Here is a 27,611-nt window from a genome sequence, read left to right on the forward strand (position 1 = left end):
GCCAGGTGATGCATTTACCCATCGCCCCCCAGTCACTGATTTCAGAATACGCTGGAAACATATTGGAGTTCGCCTCCCATACAACAGTGTATTTTTTTAACAAGTTATTGATTGTGGCCAACACCATGCCCTTATCTCTGCCTGCTGGCCTCCTCCTGCATAGGAATACCACGCAGCCCAGAATTCTTACCCAAACGGGGATGCCAAACTACTGCTCTTAGTAACCCTGGAATGTCTGATGCAATCCATTGAGCACTGCGTGCAATATGTGCCTTATATTCGGGGAGAGGAGTTGGCCTAACGGCTAGGGCGTTTGACCTCGAATCTGGGGAACTGGGTTCGAGTCTCGGCAATGACGCTGAACATCCTGTGATTCTGGGCAAATTACTTCTCCCCGTGCCTAACAAAAATGTATGTGTCCTCATGTAATGCAACTGGTGCTATGTAAAGCGCTCTGATACCTGATTTGGGTCAAGTTTGCGCTATATAAAACTCTGTAAAATAAAAAATAAATACAAATTTAGGATTGACTAAGCCCTTGTTTCCCCCGTACTTGAATATTCCCAAAATTGGGGTACAACTGATAACCGTGTACAGCACCAGCAGTGGGAAAGTACCCGCTCCTTCCAAACTAGAATGCACACTGTGTTCTAGTAACTGTCAGCATAAGTGCAACAAACCCTTCTTTTTCCTCCTAATTGGAGTCGCAGCACTCACTGTTTGGAATGGAAAAAATACGCAATCCCTTTCTAAAAACCCACTCTATTTGCGGGTTCCTGCCACTGTACCTTTCTGCCCGTATATGGCCAAAGTAAAGCCCCCGTATTCTGCTTCTTTACATGACCAAATTGCATGCCAGCCCCTCACCTTCTGACTATTTAGCTGCTGTGACGCCATGCTGATGTCCCTGCCCGCTGCAAGTCGCGCACTTCTTAACTTCTGATAATGTGTACCATGGAGCAGACAAGTGAGTGGGGACTGGGGGGAAATATTAAGTACAGATACCTACCTTTTCTTGAATAATGGACACGCCAAAGGCTCTTAATATATTGTAGCCTTTTGTGCTTAAAGCCTATGTTCCCCCCAATTTTTGGGACAGCAGCATACTTGTAGCTGACAGCTTCCACAGCCAGTCTAGCTGCTATGGCTATCAGGGCGGGGAATTTTTTGCTTAACTGAAGCAACCTGTAACATGCCCTCGGTTCCAGGGTGCACATACTTTGCTGAATTTGACCAGACATTTGCATTTTTGCAAAACCATGGTGAACACATTAATGGTGTCAAATCTGGTTTGAGGGAATGTTCGTATTGTGCACATTATTGCAGTCACCGCACCCTTTTTGGAGTGACAACTTACGCAGCTCACCAGGCTTGCTTACTTGCAGTCTGATCACAGATATGCACTACCTGCTAACCAGCTGTGACCCTTGGTGCTTAATCCAGCTAAAAACCTAGGCACTTCGTTATGCCCAGAATTGATTGCCCTCCAGAGAATCAACCATTAAAGATAATGGGGTAACCCAGTAACCCTCAGAACATGGGTGTATATGTGAAACAAAGCTGAGTTCGGCTTATCTGCTAGTCACCTTGTAATTTGTGCTGGAACATTTTTACCCCGCATGGCCAGAGAGTTTTGCGTATTATTAAACCAATGATAATGTTGGAATCTAAGATTCCTAGTTTCATGTTTTGCCACAGCCCAACTTTCGTGGGTCCCCTGGAATCCCTCTGCCTCACTGCAAGAAACTTTGCTACTTAATAAAGCTCCACTAATGCACTTGCCTGTCACTCAAAGACACCTGGCAAACAACATGATGCACTGCAGCTTGATGAAGAGGGTTTTGGAGCCAAACGTACCCCAGTCTGTGTTTTCAGCATTTATCCTTTATAGAGGCTCCAGTTCGTATGAAGTGTGTGTCAATGTCCTGGCAAGGCATAACCAGTAGCCTGTTCCACGTTGGTGACTATCCTACTGTGATGTGTAAAGGATCAACTATCCGATAAGCTTAGAAATATGTGACATTAAGTAAAGGTGTCCTCATGTACTTGCCATCTATCCCTCCTTTCTAACAGGAATCTTGTCTGTTCAGCTTAATCTGTGGTGTTCGCCCCAGACTTCCCAGGCTGCTTAACTGCTAGCAATGTGGGTAGTTGCTGACATTAATGGAGGAATCTCCCAGTTGCAACTTGAACATTTTCACCGCCCACCTTAATGTGCTATGTTAAAAGCAATTTGGTACCTAACACATATCTCTTACCCTTGAAAAGATACAACACACCGCTTTGGTCATGAGAACCTTAATAAGGGCAAAATTTACCATGGCCATACCTGTAAATGTCTCAGATGTGGGGCGGCCGGCGAAAACAAGGCTCCGGCCAAATGAGAATGGCTCTACACAGCCAAAAGACCAGCGATACACACACATTAAACCCACAGATACACCTTTGAGGTACGCTAACCTGCCCCAAAATCTGCTTCCCCCTGCTCCTGAACCTCCAGATTTAAAGCACAAAGCCATATGTCAACTTTACGGGAACCTGAAAGAGTTGGAAAATGGATGACCCATGTGCCTCTCCTATGCCCATAGGGACTTTTGCATTCTAGGCCAACGTGATACAAGTGATACCCTGTTATGGAGCCCCCAAATGAACATCCAGCTATAGCTCAACAGACAGGTGAAATTGTATCCCAAGCCTGCCTCTTGGAATTTGGGTGAATGTGCTGCAGCCAGGTGATCAATGAAAGGTGTCCTTGCCCTTACTTCTGGGGCTTGAATCCTTGACTTGGACAGGGCCCCTGACACCAGATGCAAAAGATCTTGCCTCAGAGCTGCAGATCATGGATGCAGCCCAGTTACTACCCGTGCTAGAGGCGAAGTGGTGGAATGCTGGGGACCTACTGCCAACTAATCACCCATGCTCCCTTTGAGTTTCCTAAGCACCAGTTTCACATGCCTCAAAATACCCCTGTGAATTTAACAGAATTGACCCATCACCGATAGTTTCTTGCTCCACTTTTCCCATCCTCTGCAGTCCTTTTGCCTACGTGAGAAAAGGAGTTGTTAACTTCGGCGCTCCTTAAATCACTCACTCAACCATGGTTTTACTTTAAATTCAAGTAAAGGTCTGGAACCAGTCCATCCACCTGTCCTGATCCCAAATCCTGACCAAGACTGTGAGGACTCCTTAAGACTTTCGCACTGGGCCCACCTGGCCACAATGATGTTGCTCGGTTATCTACATTAAGGAACAAGTCCGTCCAGCTGTTTTATTAAAGATGTTGCCCTAGGCGAGCAGAACCACAAAACGTGTGAGCTTGCAGCAAACATCTAGAAAGGCATGTCAACAGACTGACCATCTCCAGCACCCAAAAGTCATGCAGCCACTCCTTTGCCTAATACTCAACCCGGGTAAGTTTATGGTGTTGCATAGTATCGAAAAAACCCATCTCTCGGTGCATGCCTGCAACAATTCCATTGCATCAGCCTAGTCAGTTGAACCAAACGCAGGGTAGCTTGCAAGGCTAAGCCCTAGAAGAAATCACCTGCCCATGCGAGCAGGCCAAGCATCCCTTGCTACACGAGCCATCCGAACTGTCAATGCTACATAACAGCTATTGGGTAAATCGCCCCCACCCAACTTGGACAAGCAGGACCTGAACAAATTACAAGTCGAAGAATAATTGTAAGGGGGTATATCTGAATTAGACAAATCATCCCTTCTAACTAATACAAAGTACTGATTAAAACAAACATGTTCATCTCTGTACAACTCGCCCCAACCAGCGCAATAAGCTGGACATGACCCAGTTCAAGTCAAAGAATAGTCTAGGGCCTGTCAGAAATAGGCCATCATCCCTCCCGATTGAAGCAAAGTATCGATTAAAACACATGATCATCTATTGTACAAGTCATCCCCGTTTGACTGTCCCAAGGTGGACCTTAAAGGAACAATTACCCTGCACCATTATCAAATGTGCCATCTGTACACTTGAAGGTACTTGGTCGAGCCACCCTCTGGCATTGCATTAAAATATTTAAGCTGAAATCTTTGCTTGACATAGTATGCCGCATAGTTATGCCTCTTCTGTCATTGTATCCATCTATTTAAACAACCAGTAACATTGGACTTATCGCCAGCAGGACTATTGACTTTGTCAATGGTGATAGTTGCAAATGGTAAATAAGCAATATCTCTGGCTTCCTTGTAAGACTATTGAAAATGCTTCAATTCTGAAATGATGAGACTGTGCAAGATCTATAATGAGTTTCTTAGAAGTTACATCACAGTCACAAAAATCCACCAACTACAACTTCATCGCAGTGTTACTCATGTGCACGCATGCTGCACGTGGGCCACTGACGGGTAATTTCCCATGCAAAACGCCGCCCCCTGTGTTGCGTTCTTTTTTGATTTATTATATATCTATATCATCGTTCTATATTGCGAGGGCATGCCCAGCAGCTATTGGAGCACTCTACATGGGCAACGGTTGCCTCACACAAAGGCATTGGTCACTTCGGTTTGGTCCTCATGCAGCGCAGTGCACACAAGGCAGACTCTCCAAGAGGCGTGGTTGGTGCCTTATGGGTGTGGCTTAAAATACATAAGCTGAAAATTTTTGCTTAGCTTAGAGTGCTGCTGACTGGTATTTTGCCGCTTTTGTCATTGCCCCCAGTTATATACTACAAAAGTAACACTACACCTACAACAAGCCAGGACTGTTGACTTTGTCAATGGGTGATAGTTGCATAAAGTAAATAAGCAACAACTATAGCTTCGATATAAGAATCTTGAACATGCTTCAGTTTGGAATGCTGACACTGTGCAAGATCTATAATGAGTCACTTTAAAGTTGCATCCCGTCACAACAGTCCACAAAACTACAACTTTCTTGCATTATTACTCTAGTTCATCGTTTTTTGTTCTTATCCCATTCAGATCCTTGTAGTTTGTTTTACAAGTGTTTGTGCTCTTCTTTGTCACCCATGCCTCTTATCCCCCTAGCCCACCTCAGTGCATCTGCTGCCCTGCATGAGTTCGGGCAATACTCCTCGAGTGACTGACGAGATGTGCAGTGGTGAAAAGGGGACAGTGCCAGGTGAAAAGGGGACAGTTTATTTACTTTCATGCATACACACATGAAGCCAACATTCATCAAGCACTTTCCGAGCTGTGGCGGTGACAGTGGGTGATGGGAAGCAGAAGAACAAAGGCCTCAGAAGTAGATGGAGGCTTTGGGGAGGAAATTGACTTAAGGAAAATACTGCTGCCTCCTTTCATTGGCAGACCTGTCATGAGTCAACCAATGAGAAGAGAACTTTTCCACACTAATTACAGAATGGGGTGTGATCGGTGAGACTTGCTGACCCCATCCCACTCTGTGGCAAAGCATCATTGATACCCTGTCAGTCCTGGGCATCTTAAACCTGAAGCACCCAGGGCTGACTCTGTCAGAGACGCTCCCACTCGTCTTGAGGGGTGAGGACCTCACATGGCTTTGCCGTGCTCGTGAGGTCACTGCCCACAGGCATGTGAAATCTGCTCCTGGCAAAGCTAGGCTTAAGCTTCCAAGGGATCTGAGTGCATGTAAAGCACCTGGCTGCCTCACACTGAAATGGTGAGTGTCCGTCTGACCTTCGCTCATCATGACACTCATCGTGCTTTAGAAAAGGGAGGGGGCAGAGCCCCACCACCCATAAGTACAGACCACCTCTGGGGTGTCCCAGGGGTCCATTCTTTTTCCTCTTTTATCCCACATCTACATGGAGACTGGGAGATCTTGCACATGACTCTTGCAACTCCATGTACCATTATGGCCACAATGCTTAAGTATAACTGAAACTTTCAACCAAGAGTACTGTCTTTGAGCTACTGAGGTTAGAATGGCCCATTACATTTTGCTTCTATCAGTTTGAGTTTATTTAATTCTTTGGCTGTTGCACCCCTTAACTAAAGAAGTAAAGCTTACACCCTTCTCTGCACTTGGTATCACTCCCTCACTTGTTCCTGTGATGGCATCTTTAGTCTCCTCTGTGGGTCTTTCTCTTAGTTCTTAATTCAGACATATGAATCTGGTTTCCACATGCATATTTTGATTATTAGGGCACAGAGAAGCAGAAACACATATTTTGCCTCTGATTAAAAGATGGTTGGAGTGGTGCCCCCAGACAGGATACTGCTCTGCCCGATTATTAGGCCTGGGGGGAAAACTACGCTGCGCTCGCGTAGTTTGCGTAGTTTGTGCAACTACGCGCTACGCGAATTGCACATAGCACAGTGCAAAAACGCGTAGCGGGCATTTTTTGCTTGCTCGCGGTCCTCAACGTCAAGCTGGCGACCGCGAGCGAGCAAAATGACATCCTGGCAAGACTTCTTCCTCGTTCGCGATCAGCAACATCAAGGTGACGATCGCGAGCGTAGAAAATAAACCTCCCGGCGACATTCTCAACGTGCGGAGGTCAGGTTTCTCATTGCGAGTGGTCGCGTATCCTCGGGATGAGAAACTACCAGTCTGCGTTGAGAAAGCTGCCGCTCGAGTAAAAATCTACTCGAGGCAGAAAACGACCGCTTGCACTGTGCAAGATGCCGTTTGCAATGATTGCACAGTGCGGACAAGCATCCGGCACTGTGCAATCATTGTGAACAGCAAACTACGCAGTTCGCGTAGTGCTACCCGTAGCTCGCGTAGTGCACTTCGCGTAGCTACACGTAGTGCTACTACGCAAACTACGCCCAGGGTTAACGATGATAACTGGCCCTCTGTTCCCACACACGGCTTTCCCAGGTGCTGTAACAAGATGTCTTATTTTATTATCCAAAATATCTGGCTAGGAAATTTGCATGACACTTTAGCTGCAAGATTAGCCCACAGCCTACCCTGTCCACTGACACCCCTTCTTACACCCTTCCCTCTGTCCCAGTCCCTGCTACCATTTACCACCTGCTGTAAATGCGCATGTTAATCTGCACAGAATTAGGAATTCAGTGTGCAATAAGAATCAGAACAGGTCCACATGGTTACCTCGAAATTGCCAGAATTAGGTTGGAGGATACAGCCAATCCAGAAACATTACTTCCAGCCACACAGTATCCTCATACATAAATCCAGCTAATACATAATACAGACCTTTGAAGTTGTACATGATTGATTTCAAAACCTAATTTTACAGTCCGGTGTAGTAGACTCTTGATTGTTTATTTACTCTGTTTTGGTCAGTGCCTTTGCCCCTTGGTTTAAATGTTTTTATAGCCATACACTGTTCTGGAGGCTGCTGCAGTTAATTACATTTTGCACCAAGGCTTAAGTAGCAGTTTCCTCTTTTTCATAATAATATGTGGTTAACCAAACTCGCTTACAGAAGTTACTATTTATCAAACGATGATCTTGGCTGAAATCCATTTTCGTATCTCTTCCCATCTCTCCATGCAGGAATTGAGAAATTCAAAGGCCAGTACTTCCACAGCCGGGACTACAAAAACCCAGAGATATTTGAGGGGAAGAGAATCGTCATAATCGGGATTGGGAATTCTGGAGGTGATCTTGCTGTGGAGCTTAGCCGCACTGCCAGCCAGGTGACGTACCCTTCAGTTTATTTTAGAGTTTAAAGAAGCATAGGTGCACCCGAGAATTTCAGATCAGTACAACCATTCTGCATACTTGCTTTGGATGCCTGCTCCTGTGACACCCATTTCCTGTGCCTTTTCCCATCTTTTTCTATGCCAAGGGTGAGGAGTAAGGCGTTTTTGATGACAGGTGATGGAAATGTTTCTTGGGGATTTGAGGATGTTAACCTCAGGATCAATATTGACAGGTTTCATAATGGCTCCTAGGCTGGCTTTTAGAGGGAAACAGATGGTGTGGCTTTTTGGAGTGTGAATTGAAGAGGTCAAGATTGTGGTGTATAGTGTCTATATTGTTGACAACGAAGCGGTTGCTGTTGGTGGATTATTCAATATAATTTGGTACTGTGGGTAGTGGGAGGATGTTCTACTGCCCAAAGCAAGGACTTGTGTCTCCAGTGCAACCACAGCAAGATCATTAAACCGTCCTCTACACTTAAGGTATGCCAACAACCTCTTAGCAATGTTTTTAGGGCTTCTCCAAGTGTACTGGGGTGAGATTGTCCCCATGTTTAGCTTGAAGATTGAGTCTGTCTCTTCCAGAAGGAAACCAGAAAGTTTCTCATCCATCAACCACCATGCATTCAAGCACCACGTTCCATGCAAACCTGAACATGTGCGACTGATGGACATTTCTACTGCGGAGAGGTTGGAGATGCCCTGAGGTAGAATACACAAGCCTGTGACCCAGAACAGGTTGGTGGCCAGGACAAAAAGGTAGTGAACTCAGGAGAATAACTAGTTGGCAGCTGAGTTAAAAGTAAAGGATCTCTTGTTCGGATGTCAGATGTACCACATATCATTCAGTCCAACAGATAGTATGGTGTTCCAGTGTGTTTTGGTGTGGTGTCAGTATTACAAAAAAACAAGTTTTTACTCTTTAACTCCATTAAAGTCACCCTCTCTAACTGTGAACGCATGGGATGGGTTTGTCATTGGGTCACATAGAAACCGTGTGAGTTCCGGAAGTGGAAGAGGGCAGAAGGACTCAGTATGAAGCAGGACATAACATTCTAGGCTATCAGTATGCACCTGGAACACAACCAGTTGCAAGCATTTGTACAGTAGGATTGGCACCCCTCTGAACACTTTAGTGAACGCATAGTGGTACACCCTCTTGCATGTATATCTCTCAAGGAAGATGCAAGTGATGCACATGCGGTGTGTTTCTTGCAGCAAGAGAACATTGGGGTAGTGTTTCCTGGCAAAACTGTAGGACTGCCCCATGCTTGATCCTATTGTTCAGGCCATTAACATTGCAGAGTAGAATACAATACGATGTGGTTTTCAGTGGTGTGATGCATCGGAGGCATCGGACGATATTAGTGATAGGAGGCATCAGGTCATGTGCACTTGTTCCTATTGCAGGATTATATACCTGGGGAAGCATGTCATTGCTAGGCCAGTCTACTTTATTTAGAGCCCCATGTATGTCATCTCCAGCAATATGACTACACTGCCAGAACATCAACACGAGTTTCCAATTCCAAACAAAACCCTTCCCTACATTTCCCACCACTGTATACTAACGCCCCTGAAGTATCTAGCACCCTCAAAACATTAGCTCAATTAAAAACTAGAAACCCTTTAGCTGTATGATTTAGAAGACCACCCTCTCCACCTGACCCAGATGCCTCATATTATGAAAGGAAGGGAAAAGAGCACTAAATCGTATCCACCAGGTGGCATGGTGTTTTCACCCTTGGGGCCTGCATCTCGTCCAACAAAGTTCAGCTCAGCAATTAAGATAGGTTGCATGGATATGGGCCGAGCCCATCTAGGTTCACTGGCAAGACACTGAACTCGCATTCTCGGTGGTGGTTCCAGTATTGTTAGTACGCTATTGATCTAAAAGCATTTGTTCCTCGTCAGGCTCTCTGAGACCACTCTACTCATCTTCAGTACTGGTCTGAAAAACCTTTGTGGCATGACGTCTTTGATTTTTTTTCTTTCCATAGGGGGTGGGGTGCTGTTGGGGTATGTGTCCCTCAATAGGGAGTGGTCCAGGGGGACCTTCCTCTTGTCTACCCAGTTCTAGGCAGTCTTTGGAGTTTCAGAGGAGTATGACCTCCCTCCAAAGTCAACTTGAGCTTCGCAGTGTGAATTAGTATGCATTCTACCTGTACAGCACACAGATTCTGCTTGACTGCTTGCGGTTGAACTAAATGTGTAAAATTCAGGAAAAGCATTACTGTGGCAGCGACAAAAAGTACCTCTCCTGCTCCGCAAACTATACAGAGTATTGCACTGGGATCCATATAATTGAGTCATGCAATGATAGGACAGGCTGGAGCACCCAGGGGGTCTTTGACAAGAGCATAGGGTAGGCCCTCACAATCACAAAGCAGGTTGAAATTTCATCAGAGGGCACCTTGGTTCTGAGTCAGCAAGAGAGGAATTGTTTGGGACTCATTCCGTCTGCTCCTTCAGGTGTCCCTACAATCCTGAGATTGTTTTAGTGGAAACTTCATTCTGCCGCCTCAACCATGTCTTCCAACTGCTTTTCCATCTGAGTGAGATGAGAAACTGTATCTGGAAAGCTTAAAGCATGTTTTCTGTCACTGAGCGGCAGCCCTCAACATTGGTAACTAGATCTACAGAGGGACATGGAAAAATTAACTTCTTCATTTTCCCCTTGCCTCCTAAATGGCTTGTAGAATTGTACTTTGTTTTATGAGTAACTCCACCTTTTATTTCCTTTATGAGGAGCCCTTCTGTATCTCTGTATCCTGGGAGGGTTTGGACTATTTTTCCATTCTGGTTTGTTGTGTTGAGGGGGCCTCTGTCTTTGAGCATTTTCTAGAAAATTAACTTGCAAAATTCAGGATACTGCATGAAAGCCCTGAGTGCGAGCAGACCTCTCGAATGTGCAAGCAAATGTGTGGATGTATGCCTCCCTCAACACCACTCCCATCTCAATCCTAGTCCTCAGATGGGAGATCCTTGTCACAAGATGTTCTTCCGCAGCTCAAACGGGGTCAGACATTGGCTGATTGATTCAATTTTCAGGATTCCATGGCGGTGTGCCTTGAACTTGGTTGCCAACTCCTTGCAGTGCGTTTGTTGCACCCAGCATCTCTTGCGGTGCAATGTCTCCCCTTGGTGGGACCAGAGGATATGCTTAGAACACATTCTCCCACCCGCAAGGTTCAGACAAACCCAGTTACTTCAAATGTTGCAGGAAGCCATCCTTCACTTGGATTCAAGGTTGGCTGCCCTTCTCCGTCTATGTACGCAGCATGGATAAGGCCCAGTGTGGTTCCTCAGCCCAGGGGTCTGTGACCCGTGTATCATTCTTCTGATTGCTCTGGAGAAGCCCTGCCAAATATGACGCATATCTGATTACACTAATGTTTTTCCAGTCAGTATCCGTGTTCCTACAGGGCCTGAAATTTATCACGTAAATCAGCTGAGCAGGTCAGCTGGTAGCATGTTCTTTCAGTGTTTAGCACTCATTTCATTCATTCAATAATCTTTATTCGGTTACAGTACATAACAGTGTACATATCCATATTTACAGAAAATGTCCAATATTAAAATACTTGACTAGTACACGTTTAAGAATTGGACTAAACAAGGGTAATTAGTATTTGAGACAAACTGAGAGCAACAAACATGTCGATCTCAGGATGATATGAATAAAGGCCACTATAAAATGAAATAATAAAACAGAATTAAATCAAAGTTTATTATATACATAAGTAGTAAACACTCAAAGACCAAAAGGGTCTGCCATGTCAGTCCAACTAATTGAAAAAGGCAATCACTCCTATAGGAATCTCCAAAAATAACGAGGGGTGCATTTATATTCATTTCATTTCATTAGTCTTTATTATCGATCATTTTCATCATAAAAAGACAATTACAAAATGAACATTTCATACAAGATTAAAATAAGTAAAAGAAAAAATATCTAAAACACAGATCAGCTAAAAATGAAGATGACCACAGACCTAAAAACTAATACCTGCTATTTCTAATAATCCAGGCCCAACCTAAAAATTTGGCCACTGCCACAACAATACATTCACTAGTGTCAAATCTTAGGATATTGAGTGCCTCAAGCCCTTGTCTAGTACCCAAAGTGCGACAAAGGGGTTTAAGCCATTTGGATCTAGGGGCTGCATAGGCCGGGCAAACAAAAAATATGTGACCCACAGTTTCTGGACACTCTATACACCAACGACAAGAATCAGAGGTAACACCCTTCCATTTTTTAGTAAATGAGTTTGTGGGTAGGCTGCCGACCCTCACTTGATGATAAAGTTTCCTATCGAGGGGTCTAGTAATGGTGTCCCAATAGGCTTCTAAGAGAGGGACATTTTTCTCCACGAGAAACCTACCAGACAGAGACTCCACTGGGGCTAGGGTTAGTTGTTTTTGATTGACAATTGACCAATAAAGGTTTTTGAAAACTTTTTTGGGGGGGAAGGTGTTAGAAACTGGATCAGTCCAAAGAGTACTCAGACCCATGGACTCCAATAGTGAGCTGACTTGTTTAAACCACTGGATATTGCCAGCACCCAAAATAGCACGGACGTCCAGGAAAGCCTTTGCGTAAGGCCCTAGTTCGGGGACCGTCCATAATCTCCTCCAAAAGGCCAATGGTTTAAACCTGGCGATGTCATCAAAAGAATGACAGCCAAGGTCAAGCAATAACGGTTTCACTGGGGTAGAGCAAGGGAGACCCGTAAGAAGCCTAAAGAATTTATATTGGGCCTTGACCAGAGGGGAAAGATCTGAAAAACCCCAAAGTTCAGCACCATAAAGGATTGCTGAGTTAATCCTGGCATTGTAAATTTTGATGGCGGGGCCAATTGATTTCATCTGGGATTGTTTTTGTTCTTTTACCAAACACCCCGATAGTTGAGCAAATTTAAGGGATAAAACATCTAATTGTGGTTTCCAATTCAGCTTGTTTTCGAAAACAACCCCTAAATAAGTCATGACTTGGGCACGTTCGAGTGTGTCCTTATTCATGGTCACATTGCCAGTTGTGCATTTCCCTTTGCTAAAAACCATATACTTGGTTTTCGAAACATTGACTGACAGATTGAAATCAGAGCAGAAGTTGGTGAAAACATTCAAGGCTACCTGTAAGCCGGACAAAGTCTGTGATAGAAGAAGGGTGTCGTCGGCAAACATGAGGAGTGGAATTTTAATACCTCCCAGCATGGGGGCATCCGTGGGCGTAGATAAAAAGTACTTAACAACACTGTTAATGAATAACAGAAACAGTGTCGGCGCCAGGACGCATCCTTGCCTGACACCCCTGTTAACTTTAAACCTATCGGTAACCTGACCTTGATTCCCCCAACGTACTTGGGCGAAGTTGTTTTCATGCAACCTGGTAACTAAATGAAGGAGGTCAGCAGGCATCCCTAACTCAGCTAAAACCGCCCAAAGTTTAGTCCTATTGACTAAGTCGAAAGCTGACCGAAGGTCAACAAAAGCGGCGTACAGAGTACCGCCGCAAAGGTAAACCGTTTTCCAGACGATCAGTTGGAATTTGAACGCCTGGTCGATCGTGCTGGTGCAGGGCCTGAACCCGGCCTGCAGGGACGAAATGGTATTCTCCTGCTCTATCCATATCAGGATTCTTGCCAGGATCATCCTAGCTGTGATTTTTTGGACTGAGTCAATTAAGCTAATCGGGCGGTAGTTCCCTGGACAGGAGCGATCACCCTTCTTAAAGATGGGCAGGATTTCAGCACCCATCCAGGATTCAGGAATGGCGGCCCCCTTAGCTATAGCGGTTGCCATGAGCGCGATGTATGGCACCCAATTTCCAAGATCGAATTTGAAAAGGTCCGCTGGGACACAGTCTATGCCTGGGGCCTTTCCGCTAGGAACCCTAGAAAGAGCCAACTCAACCTCTTTACAGTCAAATTTGAAGTTCGAGAGAGGGAGCATTACCTGGGAAGATGGAAAAGCGATCGCTTCTTTCAGGTTCGGATCTGAGAACTGGCGTTCGAAATGGGACACCCAGATGTCAGGGAGTACATAATTTGAGGGGGTCTGTGAACACGGAGAATTGCCCCATTTCACAATTTGCCAAAACAGAGTCAGGTTCCTTTTTTTACTGGCAGCCAAAAGATCATCCCAATGAGCATTGTCCCAATCTTTTTTGGCCTGAACTTTGGCCAAACTGTAATTCTTCCTAGCAAGACGGATTTCTGCCTGATTTTTAGTTTTAATGGCAGATTTCAGCTTGCAATAAGACTCACGACAAGCCTTGTTATACCAAGTGTTAGACTTAAGACCAATAGATTTCCTGGCCTTACAAGGCTTGGAAAAAAGGGTCTTGAGGTCTAAAAATAACTTCTCGTGAATAGAGGTGGACTCGGCTACGACTTCCTCGTAACTCAAAAGAGATTGGAGGTCAGCCACCGCTCGAGAAACTTTGGAGCTAATCACGGAGAGAACTGCGCTGTCAAGGGCAACCTTGTCCCAACGGACTCTCCGTAGATTGTTGGTTAAATGGGCAGTGGCAGTAATAATCTCTGTAGGTATGTTTGTGCGGGCTGAACACAGTGAAAAATTCAGGGCAAGAGGATTGTGATCACTCTCTAGGCGATCCTGGATCGCCATATCACTTAATAGGTTCCAAAACTCAACTTTAATCAGGGAGTAGTCAATTCTGCTGCAACGTCGTCCATCGGAGAAAGTGACCTTACCAGTCTTATCCGAGGGAGTCCGACCATTTGCTGCCCTGAATCCACGCTCCATACACAGGGACATCCACTGGATGGCAGATTCGGTCCACTTCTTAATAGGTGGAAGGTCGAGTGGAGGGATATTCAGAATTGTATCCACTTCCGTTGTAAGTGAGTCCCAAGCAAAGAGCATCGGCTCAAAGCAGCAATTTAAGTCGCCCACTATTACCACGTTAATGCGTGGGTTGACAGTTTCCAGAAAACCATCCAATTGGAGAAAGGTATTAGTGCCTTTCCCACCAGGAAGGCCCCTGTTGTATACATTAATAATCAGGGTGTCTGGTTCGTTTTTATGTTGTAACTGAATGATCAAAATATCGGGGTTATCAATTGATAGCTCAGCAATTCTATAGGTTAAACTTTGTCTTACCCAGATACAGAGACCGCCCGAAGGGCGGCCCCTTGTCCCACCAATAGCCGCTTTATAAAAGTTAACATATCCAGGGAGGTATATGGGATCCACAGCCCACGTTTCCTGAAAAACAAGAATATCGTGGGTGGTTACCCAGTCGGACCATTCCTCCATTGCTATTTTACTCCGTAAACCAGCGATGTTCCAGGAAACCATTTTGAGATTAGGGTGGCTAGTTAGGCCTGCCAGCTGGGGGGCTAAAGATGGACCCGGGACAACGGGGTGGGTTTCAGTAATACCATCACCCCTACACACGGGATCAGGTAAGCTGGAGGCAGTTAGTAAAAATGGTGGACTGTTTGGGAGCAGAATAGCAATACGAGTCGCCGACTCTAAGGGGGGTAAATTAGGATTAACAAAGTCTTTAGCCTGGGATATATCCCGGCAATCCAAAACTGGAGAAAGGGGATCGATGTTACTACGGGACACATTAGAAAGGACACAAGCAAAGGTGGAATGAGTGACACCCAAACCCCGATGGACCCCCCCATGCCCACCCCAACTACCCAACCTTGCACTGAGGGAACAATCAGGGCCCGCAGAGGTCGTGTGCGCGTAGCCCATAAAGGTTGGAGAAGTTAGCAGTCAATCAACCCCCTCCAAAGAATTCAAGGGTGCAAAATGATTGAACAAGGGGAGATGAGAGACCAATGTTGGCGGGCATCGAAAACCCCTAGTAACCCTTTCCCACCCGGTGGACAATGTACCCGGTCTATCACAGGGGTCACGAGGGTAGAAATAGGACAGATCCACAGTAGATATACCAGATGCACTCAAGGTATTAGGCAAGGAACAAATATGGCTCACCACCATAGGATTTCGAAAGTTAATAATTACACAATCACCCTCCACATTTTTGACCCTAGTACCCAACCAACTCACCCTACGTACAGTCAAGATTTCAGCGCTAGTTCTTGATGGCAATGGTCTATTATTATTTAACCAATGAATCGCTTTATTCTTCAACTCAGTATGTGACTCAGACTTTTCCTGAGGAAGCCTTGGAACTCCTACCAGAATGACAGTATAGGGTAAGGACTCTCTAGGAAGATTAATACATGGAAGGTTTGAAGACGAGTCTACACCCAGGGAGGATGGCTGTCTAATAACATTGTTGCCCTTGCTTTTACTAGTAACAAGGTTTCTAGCTAGTTGGGTAGACGGAATAGCAGTGGTAGGTAAATGGGATACTACCACAGCTGGTTCATTTTGGGTGGGTGGAGGGGAGGAGACTTCAACCATGGGAGTGTAGTCATTTAGGGCTGGCCCCGTTTGAGCAGTAATGGCGGAATTTATTAAAGTCTTGGGGTCAGCACAGGGCATGATGATTTTCTCCAAATGAGACGTATTTATTAGCACCAAACTCTCTAATTTCCCAATAGAGATGGAGAGTTTCTTGACTCTCTCATGAAGAGGAAGGAAAAAAGACTTGAGCAATTGTTCCAAAAGTTCAGGAGAGCAAATAGGCTGGGGGTTGGTGTTAGGCAAAGTGTCAGGGCAGAGAGAAGACATGGAGCTCTCAGCGGCAGGGGTTATACAACAGGGTGGATGAGAAGGGAGGTCAGAACGAACATTTGCAAATTGGGGCTTATGGGAAACTTTGGTACGTTTACCCCTAGGGGGCGCTCCCGCACGCTTTCTTTTCCCGTTGATAGGCTTAAACTTATTTGCCAATGTCGGGGTGACTAACCGAGGCTTCACGGTGGGAGGCAAAGTGGGAATGACACTGGGGATTAAGGGTGAGCCACTGCCTTCAGTAATAGTAACAGTAACAGGGAAATCAACCGGTGGACTGTGTATAGAGAGATTCAACAACCCTGGCGCATTTGTAGGCAACATATCAGAAACCAGAGGAACATTCCTGCATTCAGGGGAGGTGGCTGTCATAATATTGCCAAGTGACGATCTCTTGGCGGATATTTCTAATGACAATCGTTTTTCAGTTAAATTGATTTCATGTTCAAGGACCCGAGCAGCTCTGGTGATAAAGTTGTCAAGGGTCCCTGTAATACAACCCCCCGTATTACCGTGCATAATCTTTCTACCTGATCTTAAAGAGGCCATCTTCAAAGGAAGGAAAACTGAGGGCAGGGGGACAATATACACAGTGGCTGTAAACCCTACAACTGCAAATATTCCAATGATCTGCAGTCGTAACAAAATAAATAGGCAGTTCAATAGCTGTGTAGTTACGAAAGCGCAATATACAACCTAACTGATAGAGCACATGAGCAAACTGAAAGGCAAACGTTAATACCTAGGAGCAATAAGTCTCAGAGGAGTGGCCCGTCCCGTCCACACCCGGCCACGAACGGCAACAAACGGCCCGCTCTTTGCCCGGTCTTCGCCCGAGCTGCGTCCCGCGCGCGTACCGCTGGCGCGTGTGGGCGGAAACCTCGATATAGATGGAAGGTCGTGGAGGAGGCGGGGCCGGGAAGAGGAGCCAGGTGTGCTTGAAGAGGTTGTAGGTGTGCACCCTGGGCCTCGCAGTCCCGTATGTAATGCCTCCTCGCCGCTTCCCCTCGTATTCAGCAAAGCGTCCTCACAGATCAAAGGGCAGGTATTCACAATCTCTAGCTGTAAGGGAGATGAGAGAGGCTCAGTTAGTAACAGAGCAGTTATTTACATGTATGAAAGTTAATTAATCAATCAATCGGGTTTCTTGTAAAGCATGACTACTCAACCGTTAGAATCTCAAGGCGCTGGGGTGGAAGAGGGGTGGGGGATCTGCAGTTCAGTCAAATAGCCAGGTCTTGAGGTTCTCCCTGAATTGAGGCAGAGACGGTGACTGCCTGAGATGTAGAGGCAGGGAGCTCCAGGTCTTTGTAGTGAGGTATGAGAAGGATCTTCCTCCAGCCGTGGTCTTGCAGATCCTTGGGATGGTGGCCACCCATCCCATCCGTGAGAAAGTAACCATCTCTGTCATTCATAGCGGTGCAGATTTATAGTATTGGGACCCGACTGGAAATACCTAGGAATACTCATCGCGTGAGAGTTCATCTGAACAGCAGCCAATGCAGTGAAGGTGGATGGCCATGTCACCCGCAAGGGGACACTAAAAGTGACAGCCTCTAAGTGTTTCCTCACTGCCCAGGGTTAGTATTTTGTGGTGGCCACCCAGCTTAGTAAGGTAGCCACGGCCAGCGGGAGACTTTGCCCCCGCCCCTTTTGACCCCCAGGTCGATGACGTCACATCCGCCAGGGGGGCGAGGAAGGTCGGCAGGGCTATTCAGCACCTGGATCTTCCTCTTTCCGTGGCCAGTAGCAGACGAATTTGGGTCTTACGGGAAAGTGTGCTTCACTCCCAGTACTAGACTGCTACATGGGGTGTATACTGCCAAGTGTAAAGTGTACAAGAAATAGAATTTGGTGAGAAAGGTTGGGGCTAGTCGTCTGGGTCTTCACATGGTTACAATAGAAGATAGCTTATGAGCCAGCTGGTGCTTGGCTTCAGAGCCTTTATTACCACTGAAATCATCCTGGCCACAAGCCAGCCTGAAGGCACAACACGGACTTTTCAATTTCACGTGGGTCTTTTTCAAATTGAGCTTTCTTAGCTGGCTGTAAAAGGACCTTCATTTCCTGATGAGTTTTTTGACTCACAGTAATGTTCCCACTAGCATGTGTGCCAACCAGCCACTTTATGTCAAGTTCTTCTGTACTATATTGATAATTAATTGGCACTTTTCACAACTCTTTTGATGCGTGTAGAGCTCTTTGTGCTGATTCTTGCCTTACAACCAGCAAGTGGCAAGATGCCCTCAAGCATCACTATGTGACTACATCCAATCCATGTTTTTACTTGCATTCAGGTACTTGCAGGTCTGTTTATCCCAATATCAATCCAGGACTACAACTACAAGTGCCAGAATGCAAAGAAAAATAGTATATGATGACCTAAAACAGAAGAACCTGAGAGCTGACAGGCAAGAAGTGTTTTTTTTTTAACTGTTTTGTTTTTTTTCTTCCTCTTTTGGGCTGACATTGTATTACAGTGTATTGCCCATATTGACCTGTGAAGCCACTCCCACTCCTTAAAAATCTTTAAATGCATGTAGTTAATGAATTACAATAATTTAGTAACACTATTTCTCCTAAATGATTTATTTATCAAGATACAACACGTGTTTGTGATGTATTCATGTAACAGGATTTGAGATTGTACTTTTCATCAAATCGCTAATGAATGGGGTGCACACATAATATTGTCGAGCCTTAATCTTTGAATGCCAGCTAAGTAACAGAATGGTAATCAGTGCCTCATTTACTACATTTGTACTGATAGCATTTGACAAATCCAGAAGTGTGCCAAACTATGAGCTGACACGTTTCAAGAGCAAGAAATAACGTTAAAAAGTGGGGTCTTCATCAAGCCAAATATCTTTAGCTGATCCAGACAATATTTGTTCTTCCACCTTTGTCAATGTCAAGAATCTGGATTTCAAAGCAACCTTTTAGTGTAGAGTCTTGAATATAAAGGCTAATAAAGGTTACTCACTTTGGAAGCAACCACAGGTTTTTTTTGAGGATGCACAGTTGAAGGGGAGTTTGAGATAAGTCTTTTTTGGACATTTGCAACTCCAGAAAATGTGAAATGTCCAAACTTTATGGGGAATAAAGTCAAACTCCGGTGATTCAGTGTCCATGTATTCAGTCCACTTGCCATAATTTCAAGCTTCTTGGCACTTTCGATTTGCCCAGAAACATGACTTATGGGGCAAAAGGTGATTTCAAAACATGCTGTTATTTTGCATGCCGTATTACCATCATAGCGGCTTTTGAAGAAAATATTCTTCAGGTAAAAACTGAATAACCTATATTTGGGGAAAACCTGTGGAGTTGAGTAACAACCTACAGAAATAAGTTTACACAATGGTGCTCATTCAATAGGGGAATATTCATAATACTGCGTCACAGATATCTCAATCCTTATGATTTTCTGATTCTGGGTGCGGAATTTCAAATGCAATGTTGCCACATAACTTAGAATGAGCACATTAGTGAACATAGAAGATAAGGTCTTATAAGCCGCCTGTTCTGCCAAAAGAAAGAAGCCCATGAGACACCAGCAGGGATTGAAGAGGTGTTGTAGAGCACATTGATCCAAAGTTGCATAAAGGATGAGAAAGTTTATTGAGAAAAGTGACTGAATACTTTGTACCTGTCAGGTGTTTCTAAGCACGCGGCGAGGATCCTGGGTTATCAACCGCATTTCAAAGAATGGTTATCCAGTGGATATTGTATTGTCAAGACGCTTCCAAAATAAGTTATTTGGTCTACTTCCTCGATCCATAATCAACTACCTGGCAGAGGCAGAGCTCAATAAAAGATTCAACCACTCCAACTATGGCCTGCTACCACGACACAGGTATGTGACCCGCAAGTTCCTCTTTGTGTTTGGATCAGAGACTTTCGTGTAGACAGTGTAGTTATTTATATGAGGAGCAGGACATGTTCTAGGCACCTTGTATGTCAATCTATACACAACATAAATACCCATTGATGACAACAGGGCACATTTACTATTGGGTTATGAGCTCAGCAGTGCTTAATTTGTGTTGGTGTTTTCCGGGGCTCAGCACCGGCACTTCTTTCTAAACACTGGCACATATCATGGGATTAAAACCACATGGTGGCGGTGTGTGTCTATTCTTCTGCTGAATTAGTCAGTGCAGTCTTGATTTTAAACTGATAAGTCTAGCACCTTGGTAATAATGCTACTGACATTTGGCAGCAGTGGCAGGACTGTTGGTGGTGCCAGCTGGAGTGTACTCCAATGAAGTGCCTTGGAACTTAATCTTTTTACAAATTAAGCACCATAGCTCAGCAACCTAGGCTGCAGTCCTCACTACAAAAACCACAAACCGAGGTCTTGTTTAAGGTATGTTACATTTCTTGTCTAGAGGGCTGTCCACCAAAACACTGAGTACTCCAATCTCCACCCTCCCCCCTGGAATCACCAACCACACTTGAAATAATTTCTAACACTAAGTAAGTGTTCTCTTGCTTAATTCAACTTCTCACTAGTCAGAACAAATAGTTGTTCTACCAACTAAGGGCCTGATTATGAGTTTGGTGGTCCATCGGACAGCTGAACCCATGGTGGAGGTGCGGTGTTGGTCAAGGACTGCCGCACCAGTGGTCCCACCACCGCATTACAACTATGGCAGTTGGACCTCCATGGGACCGCCGCAACCACCAGAGAACTGCGTTCCCTGGCAGTGGAGCGGCTGTCAGAGGCACGCAATAAGTTGTCCCTATAGCACGGCCAAACATGTTTACAGTTTTCCTCCCCACCGGTATTTCATGAAGGTGTTCACACCATGAAATTCTGGCAGTGAGGAAAGAAAGGGGACCCTACAGGGCCCCCTGTTGCCTCTAGGCCCTTGGAAGCATGCAGGGGGCACATGGTGTGCCCCCTTATGGGCATGCACACCGTTTCCTACATGGTATGGTCTTTACAGTCTATAATGTACAGGAAAGGGCATTGGCATTTCCAATGCAGTGCCTCTTTCAAAGGCACCGCTGTGGGAACACCAAAGGACCATCCTCCAGACTCTGAGAGAACTTGTAATCTGGCGGGTGGTCAAGTTTGGCAGTGCTGGAGCGAGACGGTGGTGTGCCTCCTAAGTGTTTTCCCTGCAGTATCGTCCTGTACCCACCCATGTGTCCCATGATAACTGCATGTAATCTCAGTTTAGGAAATGGAGGGCTATTACCAATATAGAACAGAGCTTTACAGGAATGCGGCTTATCCAATACTAGTACTGTCAAGTGTCTGGGAGGTGATATACTACTGTGCCTATAACACACCTAAATACACAAAGCAGATAAAATAAGGACAGTGTCTTTCCAATTTATAAAGTGATAACATCACATACATAAGGTGATATAGACAATAATATTGTAGCAAACACAAAGTAAACACTAGAATATTCAAATGATAAACACATAGTAAGCTGATACTCAAAAAACTGGAGATTAAAAATTCCCATTGCTGGAGCATTTGAGGGCATCAATCGCAGACTCACAGGGGCACGTGTTTGTAGATTACAAATGGCTACCTCAGGCGAAGGCTCCTTGTACCTTAAGGCTAGTGAATCTAGAATCTTCGCTCTAGGAACTTGTTCTCTAGAATTGTTTTATTGACAGAGCCTGGGATGAAACCAAACTCCTTTTCAGATTAGGAGTGGAATCAAAGTGTCCATGCGCACCTGTTTGGGAAATGGCTTCTTCATTTTGTTATGTTATGTTACTCCGCACTTTTTGAGCGCACGGCTACCCCAGAAGGGTGTCCCGGCGCTTTGGCAAAGTGACCCAAAGGAACACGAAACCCAAAGGGAGCGACCTACTACCGTCACACTAGGTTACTTAGTGAAAAGCAGAGTTTTCAACTCCTTCCTGAAAGCCAGAAGATTATTCGCTTTCCGAAGGGAAAGTGGGAGCTCGTTCCACAAGCAGGCTGTCACGTACTGGAAGGAGCGACCTCCCATCCGGACACGTTTGACCATAGGCACCTCCGTTTTAGCCAGGTCCGCCGACCTCAGCAGCCTCCGCGGCACATAGAAGACAATACGCTTCCTCAGGTAGTAAGGGCCAATCGCATGAAGGGCTTTGAATGCCAAAGTGAGGAGCTTAAATCTAATTCTCCCCAAAATTGGGAGCCAGTGCAGCCTAGCCAAAAGCGCAGAGGCACTCGCTCTCCTAGGCAACCCATAGATAGCTCTAGCCGCCGAATTCTGGGCAATCTGCAGTTTGGATAACAAATACTTAGGTAGGCCTGCGAAAAGAGCATTTGCATAATCCAGGCGGGAGCCCACAAGCGCCTGGACTACCTTCCTACGATACTGCAGTGAAAGTAGGGGAAGAAATTTCCTAAGCATCTTAAGGATGCTGAAACATTTCCCTGCTAATCCCAGGATGTGTGGACGAAAGGATAGATCATCGTCAAACACCACTCCGAGATTTTTTACCTGGGATGATGGCTTCTCTGGGGGGGACATGTCCTGGGGCCACCATGACTTCCAGCCCGGATCAGGGGCACAGCCGAAAAAGAGCAGCTCAGATTTATCTGAGTTGCATTTCAGGCTGTGCCGCTGAAACCACGCAAAGACTGCACTCAGGCAGTCCTTAATTCTGCCGCCGCTAAAGGCCTCTCCCTTCCTGCAAGTGAACAAGAGCTGGGTGTCATCAGCATATGAGATGACCCGGGCCCCGAACGCCTCCGCTACCTCCGCAAGAGGGGCCATGTATATGTTAAAGATGGTGGGGCTCAGGATAGAGCCCTGAGGCACCCCCACCTCCAGCGGAAGCATTTCGGCCGAGAACGGTGGGGCCCAGATCACCTGTCGGCGGTCGGCAAGAAAGGATTGAAACCAGTCCAACACCGTCCCTCGCAGACCAATCTCCCTAAGTCTTGAGAGAAGGCCTGCGTGTGGGACGGTGTCGAATGCCGCCGATAGGTCCAACATAACCAACATAGCCTTTCCCCCATGATCGAGCGTCTCCCTGATGGCGTCGGTGACCTCAACCAGAGCCGTCTCCGTGCTGTAATTCGCACGAAAGCCGGACTGGGAGTCATGCAGCAGTTTGTTGTTCTCAATAAAGGTGGTCAGAGTGTGCTGAACATGTTTCTCCAACACCTTCGCCAGAGCATGGAGGAGGGAGATTGGTCTATAGTTGGCGCAGGTGTCTTTTGCAGTGTACAGAGATTGGGAGAGAGACCTTGTGGCACCAGAACAGACCACTGTTTCCAAACTTTACCCTATCCTTTTAAACTCAGGTAGGGGGAAATTGAATTCTCAAAATATGACCTCACAGACAAATCTGGCTTACTAGAGACATGCTGTCACAATAAGGTCTAAGAAAAAAACGTGAAATTTGCATTTGCCTGCCTTTGACTAATCTGGCAGACATAACTTAAAACATCACAAGTACACGAAAAACAAGGAGATAGACTCTCTATAAATCATGAAGAAGCATCCATGCCGCCAATGGCCCAAGTGCCCACTCTGGGGTTCTCCGTGTGAGAGCTAGACTCCATCTAAAGGACATAATATCTATGACACCAGAAAACCTGTGGGTTCTCCCTATCTGCTCACCAGATCGTTTCTTGGCACAATATGAACTTAACCCCACATCGGTTTCCCAGAAACAAACATGACACATAAGGGTCTTTGGTTTATGGATACAGGTTCCTACATTATCCATCTCTGAGGTGCTGTCTAGGAGGTCAAAATTCATATCTACCTTTCTTTAAAATCTCATTATATACTACCCTGGATGTTAATCACCCACCTCTGCCTCCAAGTCTTCTCTAGGAAAGTATGCAACTTTGCTTGTAGGGGAGGACGACATTTCCACCATTGACGGGTGCAACACATTATAAGATTTTTTCTTTTCCAATTTCCCCATCTGTAATTGTTTTTTTGTCTTTCCTAATCTTCTTGTTTCAAACCCTTTAGGTATTTTAGCCAGCATCCCACAGTCAATGACGATTTACCCAATCGCATCATCTCAGGCAAGGTTCTCGTGAAAGGCAACGTGAAGAGATTCACCGAAACCTCTGCTATCTTTGAGGATGGAACAGTGGAAGAGGATATTGATGTGGTCTTCTTCGCGACAGGATACAGCTTTTCCTTCCCCTTCTTTGAGGACTCTGTTCTGAAAGTCCACAACAACAAGATCTCTTTATACAAAAAAGTCTTTCCACCACACTTGAAGAAGCCTACAGTGGCCCTTATAGGGCTGATCCAACCTCTTGGTGCCGTCATGCCTATTTCTGAGCTCCAGGCTCGTTGGGCTGTCAGAGTATTTAAAGGTAAGTGAAATTAGGAACATACAATAACAGCCTATTTGGAATTCTTCATCATCGACTTTATGAGACTTCAATAACCATACAACATAGAGTTTGCTTGTTTTAAGAAACCCCCCAACAGTACTCCCCAACCTTTCAGTAGGGATGTGGTGAAAAAATTGATATTTTAAAATATTAGTAGTCAATATTAGTAAAGACCACTCTTTCATTACCTGCCAAAATTCTCCTTTTATACGCATCTATGCAAATAGGGAGGCGGCCTCAAAGGACAAGTTCCCTCTTCAAAGATCGTTGTCAAGCACGGCGTAGAGTAGCAGTCTGCAGGCCTTCTTCTCAAAGATGGCTGCTGAGAAAGTGCAAGTTGATAAAAGGAAAAAAAATCCATTCTCTATTTTGAAACGTGGAACTGAAGATATATTTTCGCCAAAGTACATTAAGTTAATTTACATTACGTTAATGTATCGGGAATAGTTTGGAAATATTTAGGATAGATGTTAAAGCATTCTTAATTGCACCTGTAAGGTCAAGGACAGCTTTAGGGTGGTGCATCTGATACAACTGCATCTGGCAAAGAGCTTTGGGGCGCTGTGTTTAAAAATAACTTATGGGTGTAAAAACACCGGCTGCAGAGTTCCTTGTGTGTCCAGCAGGTTTCAGGCAACAGTAAAAATGTCAAGGTAACTCTTGTGATTAATGTTCCTGTTGGAAAGAGATCAGAGTTTTCCCTAGAGGCAGTTTTGACTCATTATGAAGTAGCGCAGAGGGTTACTATGCCTGGTGCATGGAACATGTAATATTCAGATCACAGAACTGTATTTGGTGTGGCTAGCTCAGTGAGTTTCTGCTTTCATCACAAAGATCTTTTTGTTACTTGCAATTCATAAGTTACAATATTCATATAACAAAGTGATCTATGAACTGTCATCAAAGAGCTGCATGGTATAGATTAGAAAGTTACGTTTGTTTTTCCCAGTCTTTCATTATCATAATGTTGCTAAAAAGGGTTAGTTTGCCTAGAAATACATTCTTATTAGTAAAGCAAACCACTGTGGTACATTTTAAATCCAGAGTTTGTGTTTCCCAGACTAAAGCCTCCTTAAAATACACTGCTTGCTATTCTGGATGACATGTGATTCTTACACTTTGCAATCTTCATTGCTTTAGGTAACATTTCCTATAGGCTGATTTACACACAAGTGATTTATTGTTTCTGTATAATGTATATGTGATGAAAAGTGCTCTACACCCTTCACGGGTATGGGTAGCACTATAAAACAAATGAAATACATGTGAGAGAGGAGTTATAGGGATATGAGGGGCAGTGTTGGATGGTGGTAGGGAGGGAACCAGTAGAGAAGGAAGCCATTGGGGGGAGACAAAAAAGATTGCCGTACCCGGCGCCAGCAGCGCTAAAGCCGGCACTGTGTAGGTTTAGGTTTTGTTATGTTAGTAGCATTCACATTGTGCACACTGTGCCATTGGTATGGCCTCGGGTACTGTTGATCGTCTAGCATGCCTTCTGTGTGTTTCTGAAGCTCCACCACAGACTGGAGCAGAGCTGTCCTCTGATGACGTAGTTGGGCCATGTGTTTAAGGTCACCTCTAGGTGATAATATCGAATTCAGCGTAGAATAAATACAGTAGTTTGATGTCAGAGCAGTGTGGCTTGATGGTTTTACAAGTTTTAGGGGTGGGCATAACTCATGTAATTCCATGTAGCGTAATCAAGTGGAATTACCCAAAAATTCAGCGAGATTATGGAGAATTACACAGAAAGTGTAATTCTGCATTTAGCACAATTTTCCTTGTGGAAAAATACTACCTTGCGTCCAAAATGGATGCAAGGATGTATTTTGTGCTATGAAATAGCTCTAAATGCAGCAGAATATGAATAGTGAGTGCAAGCAGCTGCACGCTAAATGTGCACTTGGGGTAGGATTTTCCCCAAGGTTGCTCCCAGCATTTAGCAGTAGTTTCTTAGTGCAAAATGCAGACATGAGGATGCATCTTGCTCTAAGAACATAGCGCTAAATGCAACAAAAGATAAACAGAAGCGTGAGCAGCCACTCAAGCTCAATAAATGTGCTCTTGTGGTAGGATTTTTGCCCTGCATATTACTTTTAATTATGTAAGCGGGCGTAATCGTGTTTTTAAGGGTAATTCAAAGTGTAACGTGGATTTACAGAAATTACTCTGATTACTCCTGCGTAAATCAAATTCTGCTCAGGCCTAGTTTTTTCGAGCTATCTTCAGTTGGTTATCTGCCCATTGTCCGGCTGTTAGAAATAGTATGAACCCAGTGTTGTTGGCTATAGCATGTTTACACGGCTTTAGACACGGTTAGTTTTCTGAGGCCTTGAATATGAATGGCTAATAGGGGTTGGAGATAGTTATTGCATCCTTAAAGTCTAACACCCTGTTCGATGTTTATTGGATACAATAATTTTTGTCTATTATGAGCAAATCACTTTTTTGGCTGCTAAATTCCAATGGTATTCTCCAACCCGCAATTTAAGATTCAGCCACAATAATTGGCACATATTCCTAAAACCAAAACTGCTGTGATGGGTGACGGGCCAAATTAAGGAAAACTCTCCCCCTGCACCTTCACAAGCAATCCATCCCTAACATATGTAACAAGCATTGAAAATGCAATAGGTCTCGCCCTCGTTTAAGTTAAAGCAATTCTGTTTGTAATTAGGTAGCTTTTTAGCTTTGCTTTTATTAGTGTTTTTCAAACTTTCATGTACATAACATGCATATGTATGCATATATGTATATGTATATGTATGCATGCATTTATATTTGTATTTATATAGATATGCAGATTATATATATGTTTATATATTCACTTAAAAAAACATAGGTTTCACACATGTTATAGTTAGCTGGACATTTCCCTCGTAAAAAACCAATGAAATTCCCCCGTTATAGTTAGTGCAGGCAACTATAACTCATGCGACCGCAATCCTCTGCTGATGACGTCAGATATTACATCACTGTATTTAGACACCTATTTACCCATGTCTTCTTCCATTAATCT

At 44.7% G+C, this 27,611-nt stretch overlaps 1 protein-coding gene across 3 annotated transcripts in view; it reads left to right on the forward strand.

The window, feature by feature from the left end:
- The window catches only part of LOC146833667 (flavin-containing monooxygenase 5-like), a 249,701-nt gene that overhangs the window by 109,702 nt on the left and 112,388 nt on the right, over positions 1 to 27,611 (forward strand). For all 3 annotated transcript variants that reach the window (XM_085601551.1, XM_085601552.1, XM_085601550.1), the window contains 3 exons: positions 7,433 to 7,575; positions 19,920 to 20,119; positions 24,216 to 24,571. In XM_085601551.1, the coding sequence (XP_085457677.1) occupies positions 7,433 to 7,575; positions 19,920 to 20,119; positions 24,216 to 24,571 (699 nt within the window). The remainder of the gene's footprint in view (positions 1 to 7,432; positions 7,576 to 19,919; positions 20,120 to 24,215; positions 24,572 to 27,611) is intronic.

The sequence above is a fragment of the Triturus cristatus genome, chromosome 4_2 (assembly GCF_964204655.1).
Source record: "Triturus cristatus chromosome 4_2, aTriCri1.1, whole genome shotgun sequence".
Lineage (NCBI taxonomy): Eukaryota > Metazoa > Chordata > Amphibia > Caudata > Salamandridae > Triturus > Triturus cristatus.